This window comes from Aphis gossypii, chromosome 1 (genome assembly GCF_020184175.1).
Source record: "Aphis gossypii isolate Hap1 chromosome 1, ASM2018417v2, whole genome shotgun sequence".
Classification (NCBI taxonomy): domain Eukaryota; kingdom Metazoa; phylum Arthropoda; class Insecta; order Hemiptera; family Aphididae; genus Aphis; species Aphis gossypii.
In genome coordinates this window covers 38,504,703-38,531,520 of record NC_065530.1, presented here as the reverse complement: position 1 = coordinate 38,531,520, position 26,818 = coordinate 38,504,703, and the positions used below count along the sequence as shown (strand labels likewise).

The 26,818-nt window shown below is 26.3% G+C and overlaps 1 protein-coding gene across 2 annotated transcripts; it reads left to right on the top strand.

The window, feature by feature from the left end:
- Nucleotides 1–341: 341 nt before the first annotated feature.
- LOC114119155 (isocitrate dehydrogenase [NADP], mitochondrial) lies at nucleotides 342–5,859 on the top strand. Of its 2 annotated transcripts, none has more exons than XM_027980642.2 (11): nucleotides 342–725; nucleotides 2,216–2,334; nucleotides 2,414–2,558; nucleotides 2,630–2,829; nucleotides 3,412–3,546; nucleotides 3,633–3,736; nucleotides 3,807–3,964; nucleotides 4,026–4,119; nucleotides 4,185–4,295; nucleotides 4,364–4,534; nucleotides 4,761–4,961. In XM_027980642.2, exons 1-11 carry the CDS (start codon nucleotides 656–658, stop codon nucleotides 4,798–4,800), a joined length of 1,347 nt encoding a protein of 448 aa, XP_027836443.2. In that variant the 5' UTR covers nucleotides 342–655; the 3' UTR covers nucleotides 4,801–4,961. The 2 variants fall into 2 exon arrangements, with proteins under 2 accessions (XP_027836443.2, XP_027836444.2); XM_027980643.2 differs by lacking the exon at nucleotides 4,761–4,961 and adding an exon at nucleotides 5,285–5,859 and having other exon boundaries at nucleotides 343–725.
- Nucleotides 5,860–26,818: the final 20,959 nt, after the last annotated feature.

The window sequence follows — 26,818 nt, the reverse complement described above, 5'->3', positions numbered from 1 at the left end:
GATGACGTTCAATTTGTATCGTTTAAATTTTTAATCACGATCAAAATTGATTTAATTACCTACCTTAAATCGCTTTTTTAACTAACGTAAATATGTAATAGGTACGATTAGAGAGCCTATATAATTATATAGGCTGTCTTGGTACAATCGTACGAAGTATAGAATAAAGAACATACTAGTACGAAATGATTTTTTTCGAAACGAAGACTTAATTTATCGCTTTGACGAGTTTCACTCATGCCGCGTAGGTCACACTGGTCTCGTCTATCACGCCTTATCAACTAATGGTCGATCGCTCGGATGTCGAACCGTAACAATAACAATATTATCACGATATAACTGTTGAGCGAACCGAAGACTGGCCGTAGATAATAATAATAGTAGGTAAATAATAAAATTTACAATAGACTTCGCTATTTCGGAGTAGTTATCGAGTTGTTGTTGACTTCCACCACTGCCACCGAACTACCGAAGCGCCGAACACTCGATACTCGGCAGTAAGGCAGTTCGACACTTCACGTCCACGATCGACAGTCGTCCGGTTCGTCTGACTCGTACTTGACATTTGTGATTTTCTAATTCTTGTCATCTCGGACTAGAATTGAGCAATACCTACGTGGTTACGTTATATCACACAAATTGGCCGATTCTGATCATGGCGAAGAAGTTACTGGATTTTACCACTGGGCTCGCTAAGTCCACTGCTTTGGCTCGTAACCGCAATTGTAAGTCTGTAATAAAATAAGGTGTCGTACAACTTTTAGATTCGGTTTTAAATGTTTTAATCCGTAATTTATTGTTATTAAATTATATTATAATCAATCATATAAATCAACCATTGACTGCAACTACTTATAGGTTTGCAAAGTGTATTCGTCTGGTTTATATTTTCAATTCACCCAATTGGTTATTACTTATTAGCTATGGTGTTGTTACAAAAAAATTGTTTTTCACAGTTAATAATCAAGTAATGGATTATATTTTGGTATTAGTCAATCATTTACTACATTTGACAGCATTGGTGAAAAAGTTTTATAATTAAACTTACTACCTATGACGGGCTATGAACTGAATATGTGTTCGATAATATTATAATTTTACACCTTTGTTATTTGTATTAAATTAAAAAATATAAGTATATAATATGTAGTATTAAATTATTGCAATGTTCAGTCAGGTGTATAAATTAACATAAAATTATAGGTACTTTTCTGTTATTTATTGTTATCCATCTTTTTAATTTACCATCATAAAATCTTTAATGTTATTCTTTAGAATATGCTTTGCCGTTTGCGTTGATAATTATTATTATAGTCAAAAATATTTTAAATCAAAATAAAAATTATCAAAATTTCACATTAATTTATTTTTAATTTTTTAAATATTTTAGATTTATAGATTATGACTTATGATAATTATGATTTTATAATATTAAAAAAATATTATAAATACTATTTTGATTTGAAGAATAAAGACAAATTAGACAAATGTTTTATTACCTATTATAAACTTCTGTGAATACACTTTAAATATTAGTTAAAAGTAATTAATTTATACCTATAAAGTTAACTTTATCTTGCTGATGGATAGATTTTAAGAATAATGTAAGTGTTTTAATGAGAGTTTTAGGTTTAGAAAATTATTGTTTTGCTTATGAATCCCGGAAATTAATTTCTTTGTAATAAATAAATATTATCAAAAGTTACAAAGTGTACATTATTACTTCACCATAAGAACAAGAAAAATAGGTCACTATTTATTATTTTACTAATGATATAGATAATCATTATTTATAATATACACTTGAAATGATTTAGCTTACATAATCTGTTTTAATATTTATTAGTTATTAACTAAAATCCAATAATATTGTAATAGTTAAAAATAAAGTGTGCATACCATTATTTTAAATAATGTTTCAGAGAAACCTTACACAATAAAATAGACAATTTTTAAAAATATCTAGAGAAAAAAAGTACCTATTTCTTCTTCTTCAAATAAAAAATAATATTAACTGATCCTATGAAAATTATATTTTAATAAAACAAAAATATCTAATGTTAATTTAGTACAAAAAATTTTAAATAAAATAATTAAAGATATTATACAAATCACAAAAATAATAAGTTATTTAATAATATGTTGTAATTAAAATCTTACAAGTGGAACTAAGTAGTATGTTCGTATATAATTTTATTTTCATATTATATTTTAGATGCCACAGCTTCAACAAGAATCTTGGTCAAAAATCCTATTGTTGAAATGGATGGTGATGAAATGACTAGAATTATGTGGGAAAAAATAAAAGAAACACTCATTTTTCCTTATATCAAAGTTTGTTTTACAATAATTATTATAAACAATTATTATATTTTGTCTGTGTCAATTTTTTATAATTTATTTTAATTTCTAGTTAGATTGCTTATACTACGATCTTGGTCTACCCAACAGGGATGCTACTGATGATCAAGTAACTATAGATGCTGCTGAAGCTACATTAAAATATAATGTGGGAATTAAATGTGCGACAATTACACCAGACGAAGCTCGTGTTGAAGGTATACAATTGTTTTATATTCTTATTAAATTTTACATCATTATTAATTAATTAATTATTTGTATTTTATAGAATTTAAATTGAAAAAAATGTGGCTCAGTCCTAATGGTACAATACGTAATATTCTTGGTGGAACAGTTTTCAGAGAACCAATTATATGTAAAACTATTCCTAGGCTGGTTCCTGGTTGGACCAAACCTATTGTGATTGGTAGACATGCACATGGTGATCAATACAAAGCTACTGATTACTTAGTAACTAGGCCTGGCCAAGTTAGTAATTACTACCTAATTTGACCTATTGTCTATCTCCTATACAATATATTATGCATTTGCAAATACATTTTGGCTTATCCAAATGATAATAATCCAATTATAAAATAATTAATTAAACAAAAATATTATTATTATTAATATATTTAAAAAATTGTATGATTTTATTTTACAAATATTTAAAAAAAGTTGATTATAATATTAAATAATATACTATACTTGTCAGAGTAACTCACTATGTTCCACACAAACAATTGTACTAATTAACCTTTTGTTACCTATAATATCATTAATTTTATAAAATTAACACTGTAAGATAAAATATTTAAATATATAATACTTAATGATATAAAGATGACATTTTATAAATTGGTTTAAAATAATGAATAATTCCATAATCATAATGATCAGGATATCAAAGCTATAGTAGAATACAAACCATTGGTAGACCACATATGACACTCGTATTAAATTTATGCATAATTAATACATAAAACAGTGGCAAACTGTATATTGAGAGATAGCCAAATTACTTTTGGTAAAATAGAAAAATAATCAGCATAATTATTTTTGATTATCTAGTTGGAATTAGTTTTTACTGATCACAAAGGGCAAGTAGAAAAACTAAAAGTGTTTGATTTCAAATCTGCTGGTGTGGCTATGGCCATGTATAATTTGGACGATTCAATAGCATCTTTTGCTCACTCCAGTTTTCAAGTTTGTTTAAACAAATTATATCTATATCTTATCAATTATTGTTTAATAATTATTTATTATTAGTATTATAAAATGTTTATAAAAAGGTGGCTTTGTCAAAAAAATGGCCGCTTTATTTATCTACAAAAAATACTATCCTTAAAAAATATGATGGAAGATTCAAAGATATTTTTGAAGAGATTTTTGAAAAGTAAGTATAATATACAACTTTTATTTATGGATGATTGAACTGTATATAACTGTAACTATTTTATCTATAGAAACTACAAGTCTCAATTTGAAACAGCCAAGATTTGGTATGAACATCGATTGATTGATGACATGGTTGCACAAGCATTAAAAGGAGATGGTGGTTTTGTATGGGCTTGTAAAAATTATGATGGAGATGTCATGTCTGATATTATTGCTCAGGGATATGGTTAGTTATAGCAATCTTAATAATTTGATTTTAATTGATTTACTATCATAATTTATTATAGGTTCTTTGGGTCTTATGACATCAGTTCTCGTATGTCCTGATGGCAAGACATTAGAATCTGAAGCTGCTCATGGAACAGTCACCAGGCATTACAGGTTAATATAAATCTGCTGAATGTGATTCAATACATGTATATTTACAAATATTATATTATTTTCAGACAACACCAAAAAGGAAATCTAACATCAACAAATCCAATTGCTTCAATTTATGCTTGGACTCGAGGTCTTAAACACAGGGCAATGCTTGATAACACTCCTGAACTTACCAAGTATACTTCATAAAGATAAGCTTTTTTAACATACTTACTAGTACTAACTTGATTATTATATAATATAGATTTTGTGACACATTGGAAGAAGCTTGTGTAGGAAGTGTTGATGCTGGCCATATGACCAAAGATCTTGCAATTTGTATACATGGCCTAAAAAATGTTAAAGAAGGAATGTACTTGAATACCAATGAGTATTTGGATAGTATAAAAGAACATTTGGACAATAAATTGAAACCGTAAGGATAAAAAATTGACAGAAAATACAATTTAATATTAATCAAACTATTACAGTATATTTAGAACATTTATTTAGAATTAAACGCAATATATCAATATTGATAATACATGCACCTTAAATAATTGCATTTGTTTGAAATTGAATAATATTTTTAATTTTAATAATAAACCATTAAAATCTTCTAAAATTCACTGTTTAACCCCATGATTTGTTCCTGTGTACAGGGATACAAAAAAACTGTTTGCATCAATTGGTGCAGTTTGACAAGTCTGACCTTTCGCTGCAATTACAATTTATTATTATTCTATTATACATATTTTTTATACTTAATATAATATCTATTTGAATAAAATGACATTTATATTTTAATAATTTTGCACTTTTATGATTAAATTTGCACCCAATAAATCAAAATTGAAAATTCATATCATATTTTATTTCCAACATTGCATTTGATTTTTTTTATAATCTGTTATGATATATATATATTATATTATGCTTTCCTATGATTAAACCTACGTAACATCACTTATATAATATTATTTACTTATATTTATATGGTATTTACAAACTATATTTGTAAAATACAAATAAATATATTACATAAACTATTTAGTTAAAATTTATATTTTTATGTTTTATTATAGAAATTTTATTTACGTTTAACAATTAAAATTTTGTGAAAAATGTTATTATAAAAGTATCTTTTTTTGATTAAATAATACTTTTATTTTCTACTTTACACTAGATAATTCACACGAGAAAACAAGCTCATTCTTTGCAGATAGGTTCAATAACACTTCAATAATTGTTTATTCTTCGCATAGTTACAATTTTTAGATATAACCAATGAAATAAATGCTTTATATTTTTGGCATGTATTTCTAATATTAATCATTGTTATGTTAAAATTAGATTGCTGCTAAGTATTAAGTGACTCATTGTTAGTGACAATATTCTATTGAAGTTTTACTTGTTACTGTTATTAATAATAATTTTGGTAATTTATTTTAATGCTCAACATTTATTCTACTATAAGAAAATATTGTCAGTATTTATAAATGATGCCTTGCTTGAATAATACAATATGTATTTTTTGTACTTACGGACCTTTGTATTGCATATATTCAAAGAACATTTTATTTTTTTATAAAGATTGTATAGTTTGCTGTCTCACAAACACAGCATGTTATTGAATAATTTAATTCACAGAAATAGTCATTTTTTATATTGTTGAAATGTATATAAATTTAAGTCTTTATAAATGTATTGTTTAGATTGTTATATAATTGATGAAATATATATATATTTATTTATTGATAATTTACATTTATCTTATTCACATACATATACTGTGACAAATTTAAAACTTTAAAGTTTAAAAACTCACAGATCAAATAACTATATACTATGTTTTAAGCAATGTGGAACATATTATATAAAAATTGGATTTATGTTTTAAGTATAGTTAATAATTAATTTAAAAAATGATTATTATTCTTACTTTATGTCTTTTAAATCAAATTATTTATTATAGATATTTAAATATTTTCTCTGAGAAATTATTCACATAATGTTATAAAACGTTCAAAATTTAGTTATTCACATAAAAAAATGTGAATTAAACATTGACTATCGTGATTAGAATATATCAATTACCTATATCTTAAAAACATTCTTTAAATAATTTAAATTAGGAACATTCCAGGTACTGTAGTTACTAGTAAAGAACATTATGTGATAATTTTGTGTACAAAATATTGATATGTGACTTACTGTTAAATGTTTATTTCTAAAATATTCATTAAACACTTATCATGGTAATGAATAATGATAGGTTACACATTGTTACAAAAATAATGAATTTACACACTTTTAATGTTCAATTACTTTTCCTCAATGACATAGCTAATTGTCAATACATAAACAATACCTTTAAATACCTTGTAAAATATCACAGTATAAAATTTACATAACAGCTTCATAAATTGAAATTGTAATTAAACTGAAAGATTAAAAAATAAACTAACATTTAAAAGTAATTAAAGTGGTTACAAATTATATATTTAATCCTATTTAATCCCAATTTGGTTTGCTTGAATCTTTTAAACATTATAAACCTCTCACTTAAAAATATCTTATTATTTTTATATGACACTGTTCACTTATACCATTATACTAGGTATGTAAAATAATTGAAAAAGTATTTAGTATCATTAATTCCAATTTAAAATATATTTGTTAACTTAATTGTATTTACTATAACTTATAAAAGTAATATTATTAGGATAGTAAAACCAATGATTATAGAATAATTTATTGTATAGAATGGTAGAACCTAACAGATATCTTTAAATTTTACGACCCATCCATTTTTTATATTGTATTAAAATTTAAAACAAAAGTTTATTATAATAAACTAACAGTAACATTTTGGTAATTCCCTTATTATAAAATAGCAATTTATTTGTTTATTTCATTTATTGGTATTTAGTATTAACTATTAAGTATTAAGTTATAACTGAGAATTAAATTTATAATACGTAAGTGTCATAATTTAAAAGAATTTTTATTTTTTTAACTTAATTTATAAACAAATAAGTTTGAAGTTAGGTATAGTAAGATTAGTGTTTATGAAACTAAACCAAACAACCAAAATCGATTTTTCTAAAAAAAAAAAAAAAATGCCGTGACTATAACAGCTCAGTTCACATTTCGCCACTTGACTTGTCTTTTAATCAATATAATAGCTCGAAGTCAAACGTCTATAAAATATAATACGATTAATACCTAACCATAGAACATATTATGTTCTATGCTATTATAGTAATTAACATTATACAAAATATGATGTTTTCATAGAAAATTATTAAAGAGGACGCCACACCCACATGTGTTGTCTGTCTTATACTTGCGTAACATAATTAAAAACTATTTTGCGTGGATGACTTTACTCCCTCGATATTTATATCAAAATCACCAATATTATAAATCGTACTGGAGAAGAATTTTATCTGTGTCGTAGCGTTTTGATTTTTTTGATAGTATAGGTAGTAACCAATAATTTTTATTTTTTAATAATTAAATGAAAAAACCTAAAGTTCTCAAACCGATAACTTTAATTGCATTCATGTTATCAAAAAAATATTAAAACGCTACGGCACAGGTAAAGTTTTTCCCTATGCGATTTATAATTTTGATAATTTTGGTATAAATATCAAGGGAGTAAAGTCATCCCTCGAAAACAGTTTTTTAACTATGTTATGCGTGTATGACAGAGCAACACATGCAGATGTGGCGTCATCTTAACTACTATAATAATAAAATTATATAATATTATATCTATACTTAGCAATTTAGGCTAATAGGCCACCTCCTCTAAGAATCGTTTTTCGTATTTCGTATATAATGGTTAATTAACGAAAATAACCATTGAATTGAAAGTTAACACATCTGTATAAGCGTAACAATGACCCACTTATACTTGAGGTATTTATACCGAAAATCGACACCTAAAATACTGTACAGTAAACCGTTTATCTAGGTACAGGGGCGTATTTAAGGGGGACATGGGTCCCATGCCCTCTTCCTATTAATCCTATTTTATACATTTTTAATTTTTATTTTATTTGAGAATATTAACCTCTTTTACGCTTCACGTACTAGCACACGGTTAGTTTAGTTTGAATTTTTTGTTTGTACACCATCCTCCCACTAATAAACATTTCTAAACACACCCCTGCCTATAGGTACCAATACTTGCTACCCATTTGCTTTGCTATGATCATTGATCATCTATACTTAAAAAATATAGATACTTAAACTATTCATACAAAATTTGATTTTTCACATCCATTCTCAGGAAAGTATTTTAGCTAGATAGGTATATGAAATTAAAAATCCATGTTATTATTCATTCAAAAAGAAAAAACTTTTTAAAACAAAACAAATGGTTAAAAAATAAATAGACGTATAGTTATATACTTCCAAAGATGTTATTTATATTATTTTGTAATGAATTCAAACGTTTGAAGTATAATAATATTCCAAAACGTTTATAGTGTTCGAAATGAGGATTACCGACACTTAAGATAATCACCCTGTATATTCATTACAAACGTATCCGTTGTCTATCGCGCATCAATCATACCGACGCGTAAACCTACTATTATAATATTACATTAGGCATTGTATTATATTCCACAAAGCGTGTGTACACACACGTGAACGATGTACCTACCTATACACCAGCTATACACAATACAAGTGTCTGTTTGACCGCATATGATAATACACAACGCACAAGTGTTGTGCTCGTATAATACGTACTTATAGAAATGCGTATAGGTTTACTGTGGGTACTTGTCTGTAAGCAGCACTGCTTGAATGGCGAATTTGCATTTTCACGTGACACACATCGTGTCTCGTTCATATCGGCAGCGTTCCATTACTTATCTATAATATATTACCTAGGTAGGCACTATAGGCACTTATTATACCACCTAATATATAGATAATATACCAGCGGCGTGCGGAATATAGGTCTAAAATGTGTCCTCAGATATTGGATAACAACTAACGAATGCGAAAAAAGGTTTGTCTAATATTTATGAAATTCGGTATTGGCGTATCAAATTTGTGGGATGTAAGTATACCCAACTGTGGGTGGTGGGCCGCAAGGCCGGATTAACACTATTTGGCACTGTAGACAATTGCCTTGAGCGCCAAATATTATTATTGTCCATTATATCAATTGAAGCATTGTGTCATCTTTTTTTTTCTTTTTTTGGTTAACTGTGTCAATTTAATCAATACGAGTAGGTACGTGATAGGTCATAGCTATAGATGAGCGTTGGCGTGTGTACCTATGTGATGTATGTACCTATACATCGCATGTTTGAAAAAAAAAGAGGAATTTAGTGTATGGATTGCAGTGATGGAGTCTAAAAACTGAGGTTACCTGGGACGTCAAGAGGACGTCGTACCCGCATATGTTGTCTTCGTCTTACACACGTACGACATAGCAAATTTTCATTCTCCATTTTCAAAAATATGCTGTTAGTTTTGATATTAGAGAGAATGAAAATTTGTTATGTCGTACGTGTGTAAAACGTTAGTAGTTAGGCCAATTCAAATTAATTTGAATTTAGAAAAAATTGAACTATACTTCACTGCAGTCACAGTAAAGTTTTTCGTTGAAATTGCGCTCCAGACACTCCAGTGCATGTTGAATATATTATGATGAATTTGAGATATGCACTACAATCAAGATATTAAAAAAAAAAGCAATCGCCTTCGAGTGGCTGAAATGAGACGATCAAATTCGGTAAATTAATATTTTTGTAAATTAGTTATATGGCTTAAAATAATATGATGATAAAAGTATTAAATAAATATTTCTCTTTGGCCGACGGCCGTATAGTAACAAAGTCAGTAATCACTCATCACTTTTTCATTACACGGTTGTTGTTTTTTTTTTTTTGACGAGATTTACAAACGGAAAATAAAATCATAGGAACTAGGACAATTTGCCGTGGCCGTTTCGACTTGGCTATTAAATATTTACCGCAATAATATGATTATTAAATGTTCTAGATTTATATACTTTTTCTATTTTTTACTTTGGCTACTTCAGACAATGGAACAATACACATGTTAATCGCTTAGCTTCATATCTTCGCAGTAGCTTTTCTTTTTAAATTCGTCACTGCAACATCTGCTTCGATTTTTGACGCTTCTGAGTCGTGACAATATTCATTAATAGTTTTTACAATACAATATAACAGTGCAGTTCTCATTTATTCCCGTATATGAATTCGCGCTTTGCAAAAAATTCGAATACGGCAACGCCAAAACCGTCTATAGTATTAACTTGATCATAAACGCACATAAAATCATTTTACACACAATAATATTATTACAGCGTGAATTTAAAGTCATTTAAGTGACGTACTATATAGGCGTCCAATTTTTCGACCGAGGCAAAATTTCCCGTACTGAAAATTACAAAACAGCCGCGGTTATCTCTTATCTGTACCGTTTCGAAAATCATTTGCGGAATACAAAGTGCGACCGTTATAATCATAATAATAATAACGATAATGATAATGTTATCATTGCGGTTGAACGACCCCCCCGGGCCATTGCTGTCACTCGTCAATAATGGGAAAAATATTAAAGCTCCGTATCGGTCTATCGCCATTTATACAATACACACATACATACGCATTATATAAACACGAGTGCACGACGCACGTGACGTGCGATGACTGCGCACGCCGCCATGATGTCTATATATCATATTATATTATTCTCACGTCATATATTATGTTCTAACGAGCATAATAATAATAATATTCATTATTAGGTATGTATTAATATTATATTATTGTATATAATAGGTACCTATATTATAGTTATTGCAATGTACTTCTACATCCTTAACCCTGTATATACAGCGTACTCATGTTATATAGGTAGGTACATTAATATTAAAGGTACTATATACTTACGCAGTTACGCCTGTCTATCTCAGTGGGCCAAGTGATAAATTCTTAAGACTAGTAGGAGTATGCCATTTATGAGTAATGTTTTGATGAGTACAGTATTTGAGTAGAATATAAATTACTTAAAAAAATTTTTTTTACTCGAATAGTCGTATCTTGCAGTGTGTATAGCATAAAAAAAAAACCGTTAAACAAATTATACGAGCACTCAAAAATGAAATCACATTACACATTAAAAACGTAGAAATAAGCACACTCGTTTTTTAACCATACATTTTTTGTATTTTTTTTTTTTTTAGCGTCTCGTAATCATTAAACAAATATAAAACAACATGGTTTCGGGTTTGTAATTTATAGCTTATTACTATAAAGTGTTGTTATTTAGATGTGAATTTGATAGAGATTTGGTTTTAACTTTCTTAGGAGATTAAGTTAGGCAATTATTTTTAAAAATTTTACGTGTGCGTGTAAAAGTAATCGTGTGCTAAATTGATTTTTTTTTTCGTAAACGTAACAACTATTGTGGGCAAATCTGTTAATGTTTCAAATTATTATTAAACAACTTAAAACACTTAACAAATAAAATGATTTTAATTTATGATATGCGATTACCGATTTGTAAAAATGTGGGGAGCTTAATATATTAAATGACTACAAGCTAGCAGGCTAGTCATCATAGGTACTTGTCTAAACCAGTACCTACCTACTTATATAGACATAGAAACGTAAAACTACTGTTTTCTGTTAACATTTGCGTTTACATTTGGCAAAAAATTCGTTCTGATGGTCATCACGTGGTAATATAATTTAATATTTATATTTGGCCCATGTCCATTGCGGAAAATCCGTATTCAGTTTTAACTACTATGCTAATGCATAATTAAGCTGTTTAAAATGCCAAAACGTTTCATAACTTTAAACTTTATGGGGCAGTGATCGTAAACAATAAAAACATCATAAAATACGTACATAGAGTTAAGTTGAATAATACATTATTATTTTTTATATCAGTCTTAGTGTGTTCTTTGTTAAAACGACTTTAATAAGAAGTAGATGTAGATATATGATTATATATGATGTTTTCTTGTGTTATTTGGTTATTTGTTTATCTTGTATAAAATCAATTTATCATGAAATTTTTTTGAAAAAATTTTACAATTATTATTATCATCAATGAAACCAATTAATATTACAGGTATGTATTGTAATTAAACTTAAATATTATTATAAACCTAATATATTATTTGACTTATAATGAATCGATTAATGGCTGTATGACAAATGATTATGTTTATAATTAAAAGAAAATTATATTTAACATACTTTTTAGACTAACGTTTCACCATTATCTGCGCACAAGGGTTATGATATCTATTTAAAAAAAATTCCCGAGCACAAATGAAAAATGTAGAAACGCCAGATTGAAAGTGTTGTATGACTAAAGTCGTTATATATTCGTACGAATTGCATATCTCTACTATAAATAGTATTATATGCACATAATTATATTACACTATATGTTTCCTGCAGTACAACATCTATACGACTATACCTACCTACAAAAGGGTTTGGCGAAATCTAACGAAACTAAATTCGTAAAAATTGTAATTTCCGTCGTATGCAAATGCAAGTGCACGTGCACTCATATATACAGCTACTAAATATTAACAGCGAAAACAATACGGCGAGAACGCGATGTGGGTGGGCCGATGAAACGCGAATCCTACGTCAATTTGTCATGCCATCAGTCGGCCGTCACGGACGTTATAATATACGATATACCTATCTATATACCAGCTATATTTTGCTTGACACGTAAAATTATGTGTTAACGGTAAAGATTTGAATCGCTATAATATGTACCGAGGCTGAATTCCACGTAGGTATATTGTGACGTATACAACTGTATCGTCGATAGACCTGTCATAAATCCGAGGCAACCGGAAAAACGATCGATAATTGTTTGTAATGAATTGTCTAATGATTCACGTGACCGGTTTAGGAGAATGTCAAATGAAATCGTTCCGATGTAACGCGCGCGCAAAAACATTTCGAGATTGAGTGTTTAATTCTCGTGTCGCGGTTGAAAGTCGGCGCGCGTTTGACATACGCACGTATTTTGGAACATTTTTTGATAAAAACCCGTGATTAGCGCTTATCAATAAGTACACGAAATAACACTGTATAGAGTTGTAAGTGAATTAAAAAAATGTGAAAAACATTGTTCATTATTATACATTTATACACATTAATATATATATATATATGTATAAGTATGTATATTGTATAATGTATTCGGTATTTAAAAAAAAAAAGCAAAACTTTAATAAATATAATGTAATTTCACCTCGGGGTTTTTTAACGATTAAAAATACACCATAAATGTATAAAATAAATCTTTTAATTTACAACGTGAATATTTTTGTTTTAATATGGACTTTGAATATAACATCATCACTGTTGAATTATTGACAATAATAGCAGTGATCAAAACATTTCACTTAAACCTATTCATATTATGATTTATTATGATGTATCATATTAATATTATATCATGTCGACATTTTTAAAACAAATATTATTATAATTTAAATATTATATATAATTTATGGATTTATCATGATGGCGTCACGATTCCTACACAACTATACAGCTTAATATATTGAAACAAACAAGGAGCAAAGTTACAAATTAGTAATTACTAATTAATTATAACAAAAAAAAAATGAATATTATCTTTAATTAAATTTACAAAAGATGTGTTTTTTCAAAACAATTTTAATTTTATAGCTATTAATTTATTCCTTTGAGCAATAGTTAATTGATTAGATATATAGGTGGGTACTTAAAATTTATCAACCTATCTTTAGAAATATCTATAGGTATGTAATTATCTTCATTAATTACCCATTGTACTTATCTATAGCTATATAGTATGTAATTAATTATCTGTAGACATTTTACATTAATTATAAGACCTATTTTATACTCAATAAATAAATATAATACCTACCTAGTATATGCATAAATGCATAATACATATTATATGTATATTGTGTATATCGTGTCAAGTATAACATAAACACACACGCGCGCGCACATATATTTACATTAGTAAAAAAATAACGAGGATCAATTGAAAAACATGTAATTTAATCGTATTTTAAGTATTTAGTTAGTGTTTAATTGATAAATAGTAACTATTAACTAATAATTTAAATAATTATTGACGTATATAGATACCTATATAAGTTTGTTAATGATTTTTATTTCGGCATAGAATATCAAATACGATAAATATAAATTATAACATTTTTTTTTTGTTTTACAATAACTTATTAGTAAGTTTATTTAATAATAAAGAATAATGATATATATTACGGTTTATAACATTCTATATGTACAGTGTACACTGTATGTTAGATTTCTAAATAAAACATTTTATATTATACTATTATGGTTGTATGTGATCAGACATAAATAAACTAGTCGCCTAGGTATCTGTTGGTGTTAAAAAAGACAATTTTGGTTAAGATCGTTGATATTTAAAAATGCCGCTTTCAAAAGATACTCTGGCGATTGGCAATCGGCTCTATTGACTAGAGTAAACTCTAGGTCGAATGTTGTTGTTACCAATTTGTTAATAAGCATGCGGAATTCAAGTCCAATCTAGGCTTTTATATAGTATTATATGATGATTAATGTTAACTGTTTTATATTCGAAAAACTGATACTTATGGCAGTCAATATTTAATCATTACCTATTTATATAATTATATTACATTAAAAAAAAAAAATACTATTTGACGATATATAATTACAATATTTATTGAATGTGAAAGGATATTTTTTATTGTAGTAAACAGATAAACCTAATACAGGTTCAATGTATACATATTATAGGTACGATGTACTCCATATAATTTTTTTACTCGAGTACAATCAACTGAATCAACGACCGTTACCTATATTATGTAAATACACTGAACGAAAAGCAGACTAAATATTAACCAAAGAAAACTATAAAATAAATGGTACGACGCATTATTGATGACGCATGTGGTCGACAAGCAGTTGATGAACGAATATATACACAGCGAATGGAAGTGTTTTTGTTCACACAGACTTGGTAAGGCTATACTATATCCGCAGATTCCACCAACTAAAAAAAATTTAAAAAACACGCCCGTGTGAACTGTCCAAACTATCTGCGGTTTATACGTGCATTGTGATTTGTGTTTATATTATTATTACAACTGTACACCATATGGATGCAAGCATATACAGCACATCACAATTCACAGACAGCTCGTCACTCGAGCCCCCCTTTACATGACATTATTACAATATATTATAATGTATAGTGGACGGTATATATTCAAAACTTCGGAATAATGTTGACTTTTACTCGTTATAAGCACAGCCGTTCTAATTGGCAAGCGAAAGGGAGGAAAAATGAGCAAGTATATTCTACATAAGCCACCACACATTTTAGGGGTGCCCATTTGAAAGATATAATATGATATTTATTATTACTAGTAGAGCTCTAAAATTACAGGAGTTAAAAAAGGTTAATAATTTATATAGACGGCAATATTTGAATTATTTATTATGATATAAAAATTTCAGGGTAAGAAGTTGTTATTGCAGACTCTGTAAAAACTAATATTTGATCAATATATCAAATATTAGTATGATACGTGCGTCAACGGTGTTCATAGACTAGACAAATCTTGAAGATTAGCTAAACGTCGGCGTAATTCATAATTAAGTAATATAATAAATCACGATGAAAGGAAATCAATGTAAGAAAATATCAAATAATATTTCTTAAATTTAGTGAAATTTTTTTTTCAATATAGGACTGTTGATTATTGTGTATTTCAATTAAATATAATAATAATAAAATACAATAATTTTCATAATTATAGTATGAATGATTTCAATTGTGTGTTGTATAGTAATATTTATAAAATTTTAATTTATAACAGTTTATAACAATTTGAGTTTAAAAATTGTTATTTAATTATAGTTAGGTAACCTTTGGTAATCTACAGGTTTGAAGTAAATTTATTAGTATAATATATTTAATTTTATATTAAGGATTAACGTAAAAAGTCATATTATTATTAATCCATAGTTCTCAATAATCAGTTGTAGCCTATAGATTATAATTTATAATAATATATTATAGTATGAACTTATACTAAAATACCTTATATAGTTTTTTTTATCAGTTTTCAATTTATTATCGTGATAAACATAACCTAGGGTTAATTTCTGATTTTCATAAGAAAAATATCAAACATTGTAATTTGTAATCAAGTTTTCAACTATCGTTTTTGTATTCTATTGATTATAATATAATACAGTGTTTATTGTGAAAACATTATAATATGAACGGTTCAGAGTTGTTATAATAATAATATGACATACGTTTACAATGGGCACTCTTTATGGTCTTATGTTGTTTTTTTTTTGGCATGTTATATTAGTCCAGCGGCGACGGTTGTTTATTCATTGAAATCAACTAACAAATTAAATTCTATTAACCATTCGAAAACATTTCATATAATTAATACAATATCGGATGTATGTATAAACGGAGACTGTTATGTTATTAAACAATCGTTTTACAAACTAATCTATTTTACACAATAGCATAGGCATATTTATATGTATCAATCGAATATAAATTAGGGTTAATTAAATACTGTTTTTACGATTATATTTAATTTAAATAAATTGATATTTTTTTATTATTATTATTATATTATACATAATAGGGCACGGCGCCAAGGGGGGGCAAGGTGGGGCTCTAGCCCCCCCAGAAAACAGATCAGCCCCTTCGCCAGCCCCCCCACTAAAAAATATGTACGATATTGTGTAAAATATCAATATTTAGCTTATATAATATATTTGTCACAACTAAAAAAATTGAGGAATAAATTAAATTTATTATTTGTCTAATAAGGAAAAAATTTACTACAATTTCAATAAAATGTGTTTTGAAATTTGTAAAATAAGAAAAAATCTTTTATTTATTTTTTATTACCTTTATTGAGTACTAATTACTAGATGAAAATGAACAAATAAACGTATCCCAAATCATTGCATTAAAAATGATTGAAACAAATTGTTCATTACTAAACACAATTACTTTAATTTATATTTATGAAATGTAGGTAAGTAAAAGAAACATAATTATTCATTCACAAAGGTATGTAATATTTAAGTCATAAAGAACTTATCATTTTTGTGTATCATGTCATCATTATGAATATAGTTGTTGAAGGTCTGTGATTAGACATTTTATTACATAAGGTACAAAAAAAAATATTTGACATTATTCTTAAAACATTTTTAACTATTCAAAAGTTTGTATATATTATCAGTTTAGACTCTTAGAGCATACAATATAAAACGTATGTACTATATAGATAATAGCTATATTATGTTATATGATACGAAAATATTTATATTTCATTAAAATAACCTCAGTATTTGTTGAAAAATTTTAGCCCACGTAAAAAAAATATTTGCCCCACTCTGCCTCCCCTGGAAAAAAATTCTAGTGCCGTGCCTGTACATAATTAATTATGTATTTTATAACTAGATTTTCACAATAGGCACAACGGGTATAGATATTACAGCTAGTATACTTATACTATATAGGTAGTTAATATTATTAACATTTTTCAATTACTAATTTTTATTGTTTCTATTATTGTATTTATATTAGTTTTAGCTTTTCAAACATCCGATTGTATTAGGTTTTTAGTATATTGTATAAAGTTAAAGTAAAATAGTAGGTATCTAAATAATAAGATAACGTTTTTACCATTAAATAATAATTTCAAAATAAATTATGTCAAACGTCAATGCATTACCTATTTGTTTTCTCTCTCTAACCCATATGCACATTAAAAATTTGCGCTCAAAAAAACCAATCTTTTATAGTTAGTTTTAATATTAGAGAGAATTTATGCATTATTAAACTCAAAGTTAAAAGCATTATTTGTGTTAGTTCGTCGGTATTTTAATATTTAAATTTTTCTACATTTTATGATAACATTTTTAAATTGTAATACTTTACATACCCGTTCATAACTTGCATAATTTTGAAATATCGTAAAAAAAGCCAACGAAAACACACAGTACAGTTCCTAATTTAAGTTTGGTTTTACGTAAATTGATTCACTATTTAGTATTCAAGCTAACAACATAATATATAAGCTTAGTTCTGCTAATCGTAAATTGCCATGTTGCGCATTGAACATAGAGGGAAGACATATTATTCTTCATTAATATCCTTTTGATAAACACAATTCTACTAATAAAATAATTATATTTGTATTTACCTACGAACAAATCACTCAGTGCAGCGCTAATCTATAAGTTCCGGCAAAAATATTATAATTGAATAATCGAGGAAAAATAATTTACAACACTACACGAATCAATATTACTAATATTTATTATTCATTGGCAAATTTGTATGTAAAATAAATTATTAAAATAATTATTTATGGCATTTAAATGGTTGAAAGTAATGTAAGTTGTGTTGCATATTGTGCACGCCTACTGACCAATCAGAAAATAAATCCAGTTAAATTTAACATAATATTTAATTAGTTCATTTATCTGTTTAAAACATTCTACTACGTGCTAGAAATCTCAACTATTCTCAACTCGCTATTCAATATATTAAACAGTAAACTAGTAAATATAATATCATTAATATCAATATAATAGTGTGTGTTTAAACCTACCTACCGTATAGTTATTTATGCGTTATATAATACACTCCACACAGACTACAGATTGTGATTCACGAAGCGAAGGCGAACCAGCGGCGATTTTAATTTCTGAAAAAGCGGAGTTTAGTTATAGATTTTTATTGTGTTTATAAACTGTGTACGGAATACCTATTATTCTATTATTATGGCCATTTCCCATTGTGTCCGTCGTGACTTTCGCCGCCACCACGATTATCACCGCAGCCACAGTTGGTTGTACATAAAAAAATTGTTTAACGATATATTTATTCGTTTAAACATTCAACGCTCTTTCTTCAACGGATATGGTCGACTTTCATTGGTTCATCGACACGGAATCAACTGAAATAATACTATTATTTTGGACAACGTCTATCATTTATTTAGTTTATATCTATAGTCTATCAATACATTAGTATATTATTTATTATTACATAAAATATTATACATGATATTTCATAGATTAAACGCGGTGTTGTTATACATGTTGTTTTTGTACGTACTCGTATGTGATTACCGTTTTGTAGTAAGGTCATTTCGGACACATTCATTATTTGATTGGTTATGAATCACATTTCATAAACTAAACGAGTATACGTAGTTACTAATTATCGTAAACGAACCAGGAAGTAAATGTGATCGCCGGTTATAATTTTAATCGCCGATTTATTTTATTTCTATAGGTATACATAGACACTTAATAAATATATTTTTTTAAGTTCAAAATAAAGCCAGTTAAAAAAATGTGTATATAAATTTTATATTGAAAAAAATGTGGTGGTTACTGGTTATAATAATATACGATCTGACAAAAATAAAAAGCGAATTTACAGATTTCACTTTAATATAATATAGCCAACATTAAAGATAACAATAATTTATGAAATGGGTACATGGTTATCTCCTATACCTTAATACCTAAATGATTATTATATACGTTTGTTCGGTACAACTTATATAAGTCGTCTTTCCCATAAACGAAGTAGTAAAAAATAAATTTGTTTTATAAAATTGTGATCGGTATCGTTTTCTAATCTGGTAGTTTCCAAGAAATTCATACTAGAATTTTATAAAATCTATAGAAAGTCGATTAATTGGTGCTCATTGATAGATCTTACTGCTGTTATTGTTGCAAACTTTCTGAGTTTACCATATATGGGTTCAAACAAAATCATCACTTTTGGTTTACAAATAAAAATATTTATAATCACATTATATTATATATGTATTAGTTTACTGATCGTAAATCAAAATGTATAATAAAATAAAATGTATATGTATACCAACTTAAATATATATATTTTTAAATACATTTTGTTAGAATACATTTAAAAATCAAGAGAGAAAACAATATTATATAATATAGTTTAAAAACATTTTATTAAAAATTACTAAAGTAATAAACAGGCACAACAATTTTAAAATGCATAAATATTATAATTTATAAATAAATAATACCAATAGTTTGTTTAAAAGAAATGTTAATATTTTATTATATAGATGTATCTATATTTATATTGATATTTAATATTATAATCAACTGCAGATATTAAAATAAAAAAAATGTAGTATAGTATTATGTCCATTAATGTTCACGAACTATGCGCTGGATACAGTTAAACTATAATTATATATTGTATACTTTTTATTAAATCTATAATTACATAATTTATAAAATATTAAACCGATTGAGATGAAAAGATGACTACTAGCAACTATGGTATACCTATAATCTATATATTAAGTTTAATAATCACTTTTAAAGGTATAGTAATAGTATTAGGTACTACATTCAAAATTTATAATATAAGTACCAATTGATTTGCACATTTATTTTTGATTTATAAAAATAGCACACCTAATTAAATTTGTTATATGTATTACATTTTTTAATGTATCTTCTGCGACGACCTGAAAATTGTATCGTTGATTATATTATTATATATTACAAGATGTTATTTGAGCATTTTTTTAAAAATTTTAAACTTTTAAATAACTTTAAAATCATAGATATAATTAAGTATCATTGATTTTTATTAAATAAATTTCGTTCTAAACACACTTAATGTTATAATGAATTAATTTTATTTTAGAATATGAAAACAACAACACACGCACTCATCTTAACTTTCATACCCGTGATAAATCTATTTAGTCTGCATAACTGGTACAAACAATATATTCGTACAAATGATATAGGCACTGCTTTTATCCATTTTTTAAATTAATTATATTATGCTCAATAGTCAATGCAATGGGTTTAAAATAGTTAAAATTTGTTATAGATTTTTGGACAAAGCTATACTCCATTATAGTTTAAACCATAGGTATCCAACCTTTATGGTTCGCTAACCACATGTGGTCCGAGAACCATACCTACAAAATTTAAAAATATATTTTATATTATGTAATTATATTAATTTAATATCTTTTTGAGTAAAGGTAATGCAAGTTCAAAAATCACATTAACTTGTTAATTTTAATTTTAATTTACCTTTCATAAAAATAATAATATGATATATAATATATAGGTACATTTTTTTGTAATAGTAATTTGTTTTAAATTGTTAATAAATGTAAAACTTTTACTTTAACTTGAACAATAATAAACATTATTATATGACAGCTATAACAAATTTCACTGTATTTTATTTATTCATAAGCTAAATTCTAAAATATGTGAAAAATTGATTTTTGATTATAAGAAAAAATAAGGTCTAAAAATTAAAATTGATAGTGGTCCGTAACGTATCAAAATGGTTGGGAACCACTGGTTTAACTATACACAAATACTCAGATAACATCATTATACGGTATTCTATTATAATATTAATTTTTTATACAATACATAGTATTATTTATTATTTCGGAAAATAAAAATTAATTATAATATACAATATTTAATATTAATTTTTAGATCTATTCATCCAATTAAAACTGGAGTTCATTAAAAAGTTTATAGAAATACTAATTAGAAGCCCATGTCTCGCAGAATAAACTACCGGGAAATAATATAACATTTTAATGATTTATGATTTATCTACCTAATGTGTATTATAAATACATTGCAACTGTTAGTCAATTGTTAGTAGTATTGTTTTATAATATTACAATCTGTTATCGGCGTTACATGCTTATAATATGACTATATGAATTAGTAATATTATAAAAAAACAGTTTTATTTTTAAATCATTCCTTTGATTTACCGTTCTTATCAATCAATATAAAATGAAATTAAAAGAAAATAAATGTTCAAAGGTTATTAGGCGAGCCAGGCGAGGTAATGTTTATCTAGATCGTATATTAATATTCACATCATGAAAAAGTATTAGTAAATATTACCAGTAAATAAATGTTGTGATTTAAAAATTGATACGAGTAATGAGTATAAACCATTAAGCGATCTCAAGAAAATAACGGTCGTAATACCTACATTTATAAATTTATAATATAATACATTTATATTTATTAAACGATTCTAATTATAGTGATGCTCTTGAATATTTAAGTGCAGAAAAATATTAAACTTACCCACCGTATAATTAAACAGCAAGTTGATTTACATTTTTCAGTTGGTATAAAATACTTTGCGAAAATTGTATTTTTGTAATGTAAGTGCTCTTCTTACATTTATTGGTGTAATATATAACCACAATTTTTTTCGTATAAAAGTAATTTATAAGAAAAATAATACATAATTTAACTTCCGTTATTAATTATTATAAATCTGAATTGATAGAAATTAATTATAAACATGTTTTGTTTTTAGCGAAAGGTAATTATTATCATTATTACTTATCATAAAAAAGAAATTAAATTGAAACGATAAATATTTCAATGATTTCGATATTACACTATACGCCGCTAATTAAACATCTTGATAAGCAACACTAGTTTTATAGATATGTATAATTGTACTTATGAACGTGCATTATTTAATTTGACATGATAATTACTCATAATAAATTAAACGTTTCAATTTTTTAGTTTTTAATAAATAATTAACTTGTCGAGTTATCTCTTCATATTCTGAAGAGATATTTTATTCTTTTATTTATTTGTAACTGTATAATATATGTATGTATGTAATATGTTTATATTATACAGCATCTTAGCATCTATACTATAGATAGTAGCACATAGTATAACATAGTAGCACCCATGAATCCATTTATAGCAGAATTCTAAGAAAAATCGCTCAAACATAGTGTTTCACTCGTTCATAAATTATAATTGGTAGTTATGAATTTTGTTAGAACTTATTTTTACCCAATTTAAAATAGAATCATTTCGTATTACTTTATATAAATTATAAAAAAAAGCTTATTTTGTTGAAACGAAGTATTTTTCTCATTGTAGGTATTATGAAAATAACTATAATATATACATTGATAAATTATATATTGCAACTATATAATATAACAGCGTAAATAAATATCGTAATTTGTATTAAATCTATAGTGTTTAGTGTTTACAGTATTTTTCTGTAAAGATCCAAAAATAATCTCTTCTGCAAAATAACAACTTCGTTCAATTTCTGACGTGTGGGACGGGTGGACGTAACTACATAAAAATTTTATTCTTTCTCTAAAATAAGTGTAAATACTTAATATGCTGTCTACGCACACACAAAATAACGTAATAAAAAAATACACATGCACACACAATCAATGTAGATACAAATAAATTCACGTAGATACGTAAAGTAGTATAGTACCATTAAAAATCTATAAACGTAATAATTTTATAACATTGATAAGTATTCTGATTTTATAAATGTCTTATTTATGTTCAAAAAAATTATTTGAAACGTATTATTATATTACTTGTGGTACTTTATGTAATATAATATTATACAACTTGAAGTCTATACTTACGTAAATTATACATAAATTAGTTAAGTGTTACCGTTGATCAAACTTTAAGAAGACTGCGAAGATTGAAGAATATGTGTGTTAATATAAAGTAGGTACTTACTTAAATGTTGATCATATAATTTATAACATATATCATATGAATAAACATTAAACGTTATTTAAAGTATACTATGCAATTTAACTTAAAATAATTTCTGTGAACAGATGCTAGCTTAATTTAACTTTTAATGGAACAAGTTTAAACTTAATTTCCTCGCTGAAAGTATAGTTTATAAACGTTAGTAAACATGGATGGTAATCAGTGTTGAAAATCCGTGTATAAATGTTATCTTTTTATTTTTGCGTGTATATTACACGCAATAATATATGTGGTTACTGGTTATGTACTTTCTCTTTTGTATATTTAGAAATAATCCTAAATCATACTTATAATGTTTGAACTATATATTTTTTAAATGTTAAATTCAATAATGAGTACGATATTCTATTTAAATTATTAGGTAGATTTCAATATTATACCTACAATAAATTAAAAATTCTCCTAAGTACCTATAAAGTTATTTTCAGTAATATACTCACTACTCAGTATACCTACACGTTATTAAATTAGATACGATTTTATACTAATACAATTATGTAAAGTATTTAAAAAAGAAATATTATTGTATATATTATATTATATTATAATATTTTGTATTTATGCAATATATAAATAAATATTATATATATATATACTATAGTATATCCATTAGAATTTAAAATTTGAACTCTTTAATTACTCTGCGTTTTTACATTCAATACGAATTTAAAATCTATTTTGACATTAGGAAAATCTAATAATATTTTAAATAAATTAATAAATTATAAATATGTATAATATATAAAGTATTATAGCATTACGTAAGTTAGTTTGAAACTTAGTTGGAAAGTTTATAAAACCCGCGCGTTATCATTACTGGCCATTAATGAATTTTAAAATAAAATATATAAAGTAACGGATTTTAAATGAATTAAAAATACGTATATTATAATATGGAATTTTAAGTTTTCGGAATCGCATAAAAAACTACGATAATATTATAATATTGTGATATACGAAATAAACCTTAATTTCTTTATTATTTTCTCTATAACTATCGTTAATAATTTACTTATCGTTGAGAAGGGATGTCAAGTTCAAAGTTCCGTCGTGGTAAAGCATATACAGACTTCCGAGTTCCAACCAACTACTGTGAAACTTTCAACGACTAGTCGACTACTTCCGGGTGTAAACAGTGAATGTTGCAGTATTGTCACATAAATTGGTAGTAACGTCTTTACCTTTTTATGCTTACAAGTTACAGATACAATTTTACATATCCAAACGATCGTCAATATACAATGTGAACCCGGAACTGAGAAAAGATTGGACGTGACTTCACTGCAAGACAATTCTCTAAAAAGAAAATCAGCCGTATGTCCGAGTATCATCAAGTATTGTTGGACGTGTAAACGATAAAATATTTCTACATTTACCATAATACTAGTAGGTGACCAATGACCATACTTAACACCTTCTACATCAAGTAATGGATATTTATTCTTTGAAACTTGTGAGAATGAGTGTGTACTGCAGGATACTCGACATACTAAACAATGCAATTAATTACATTGTTTCGTAGAAAACAATTGGTCTTAGCAATTAAAAAATAACAAAGCAATTTTGTCTATTACTTAACAGTTGACACTTTTTAATAGATAAAATTGTTGTTTAAAAATTCAAGTCATTGGTTTTTAAACTTATTTTGGCGAAACGAGAATCCAATTTTTATAATATTTTGAATGGAATTTTATAGGGATATTTTTATTTGTGAATATATAAGTATATGTAGGTACCATTTATTATATAAATGTTTTCCACTCCCGTTCAAAATGCGAAAACCTGAGGTGCAGTTTGTTCTATAATACATAGTTAGGTACTTATACCTATTTTATCGTTTACTAGACTTGTAGCAGCTATAGGTATATTCCTACATACAAATAATTTATAATACCTAAGTAATAACTACGCGTAGTATACGGCATTGGCGGTACGAAGCAGGACGCACAGAAGACCGTCGGCCAATTACTATTGTTAGTCGTACATCTAGATTCTAGGCGGTGAAACAATAGTCGAATAGCTATGTGTTATAATATAATATTATTACGAATGTGATTTCGTTTTTTTTTCTTCTATTTTAAGCCGACTTATTAGTGAAGCTTCCCATTCACTTTGTATTAGTATTATTTCTATTATTGTTGTTATTTGTTGCTGTATTATTATTATCATTATTATTACTATTACTATTATTATTATTATTATTATTATAATGTAAGGAATACATTTCGGTTTCATCGCCGTACATATGACGTACTCGTGCATATGCCGACAAAGAGATGTACCTCTGTGTGCTGAACTTGAACTCCTTTCAATTATGATATAGTTACCCTGTGAACAGTACGATCTCTATATAGCCTGAATATTATATTTACCATACGTCAGCAATATATCATATAATATTGTGTAAAAAAAAAACTAACGATTGCTATAGTGGTCTATCATATCATATTAACGTGAATGATGAATATTATGAATATAATAAAATATATAACATAATATACAATATTCGTAACATACGTGGGTTGTGGGTGAACGAAAAAACAAATAACATATTATTATAATAATATTCTAAACGATAATAATTGTACAAATACTATAAACAATACAATATTTTATACACAGACGACAAACTATTTATGTATGTTAAATAATTATACGCAAAATGACCGATGAATATCCGAAAAGAGTTCGTTATGTAGTACGAGTAAACTATTTCCCGTTTTATATAGATCCATGGTTAGATATAGAAACAATAATACAAGCGTTATAAATTCTTTATTATTATTTATCTACCAATATGGTATGCTACAATTATTTTAATAATAATTATTAATTTCTATTTATATGATTTGTTTTTAGTTCTTTTTGCAAAGTAACATTATGAAAAATTGGTAAAGGCACCTCTTTCAAAGTCTGTGACCTCTAAAGTAGTAAATGGTAAACCGAAGTTGTCACTATTCTGGGGCCACAATTTTTGATTA

Coding starts and splice junctions, on each gene's coding strand:
- LOC114119155 (XM_027980642.2), top strand. CDS start 656: ATGGCGAAGAAGTTACTGGATTTTACCACTGGGCTCGCTAAGTCCACT. Junction 726..2,215: donor TTTGGCTCGTAACCGCAATT/GTAAGTCTGTAA, acceptor ATTATATTTTAG/ATGCCACAGCTTCAACAAGA. Junction 3,547..3,632: donor TTGCTCACTCCAGTTTTCAA/GTTTGTTTAAAC, acceptor GTTTATAAAAAG/GTGGCTTTGTCAAAAAAATG.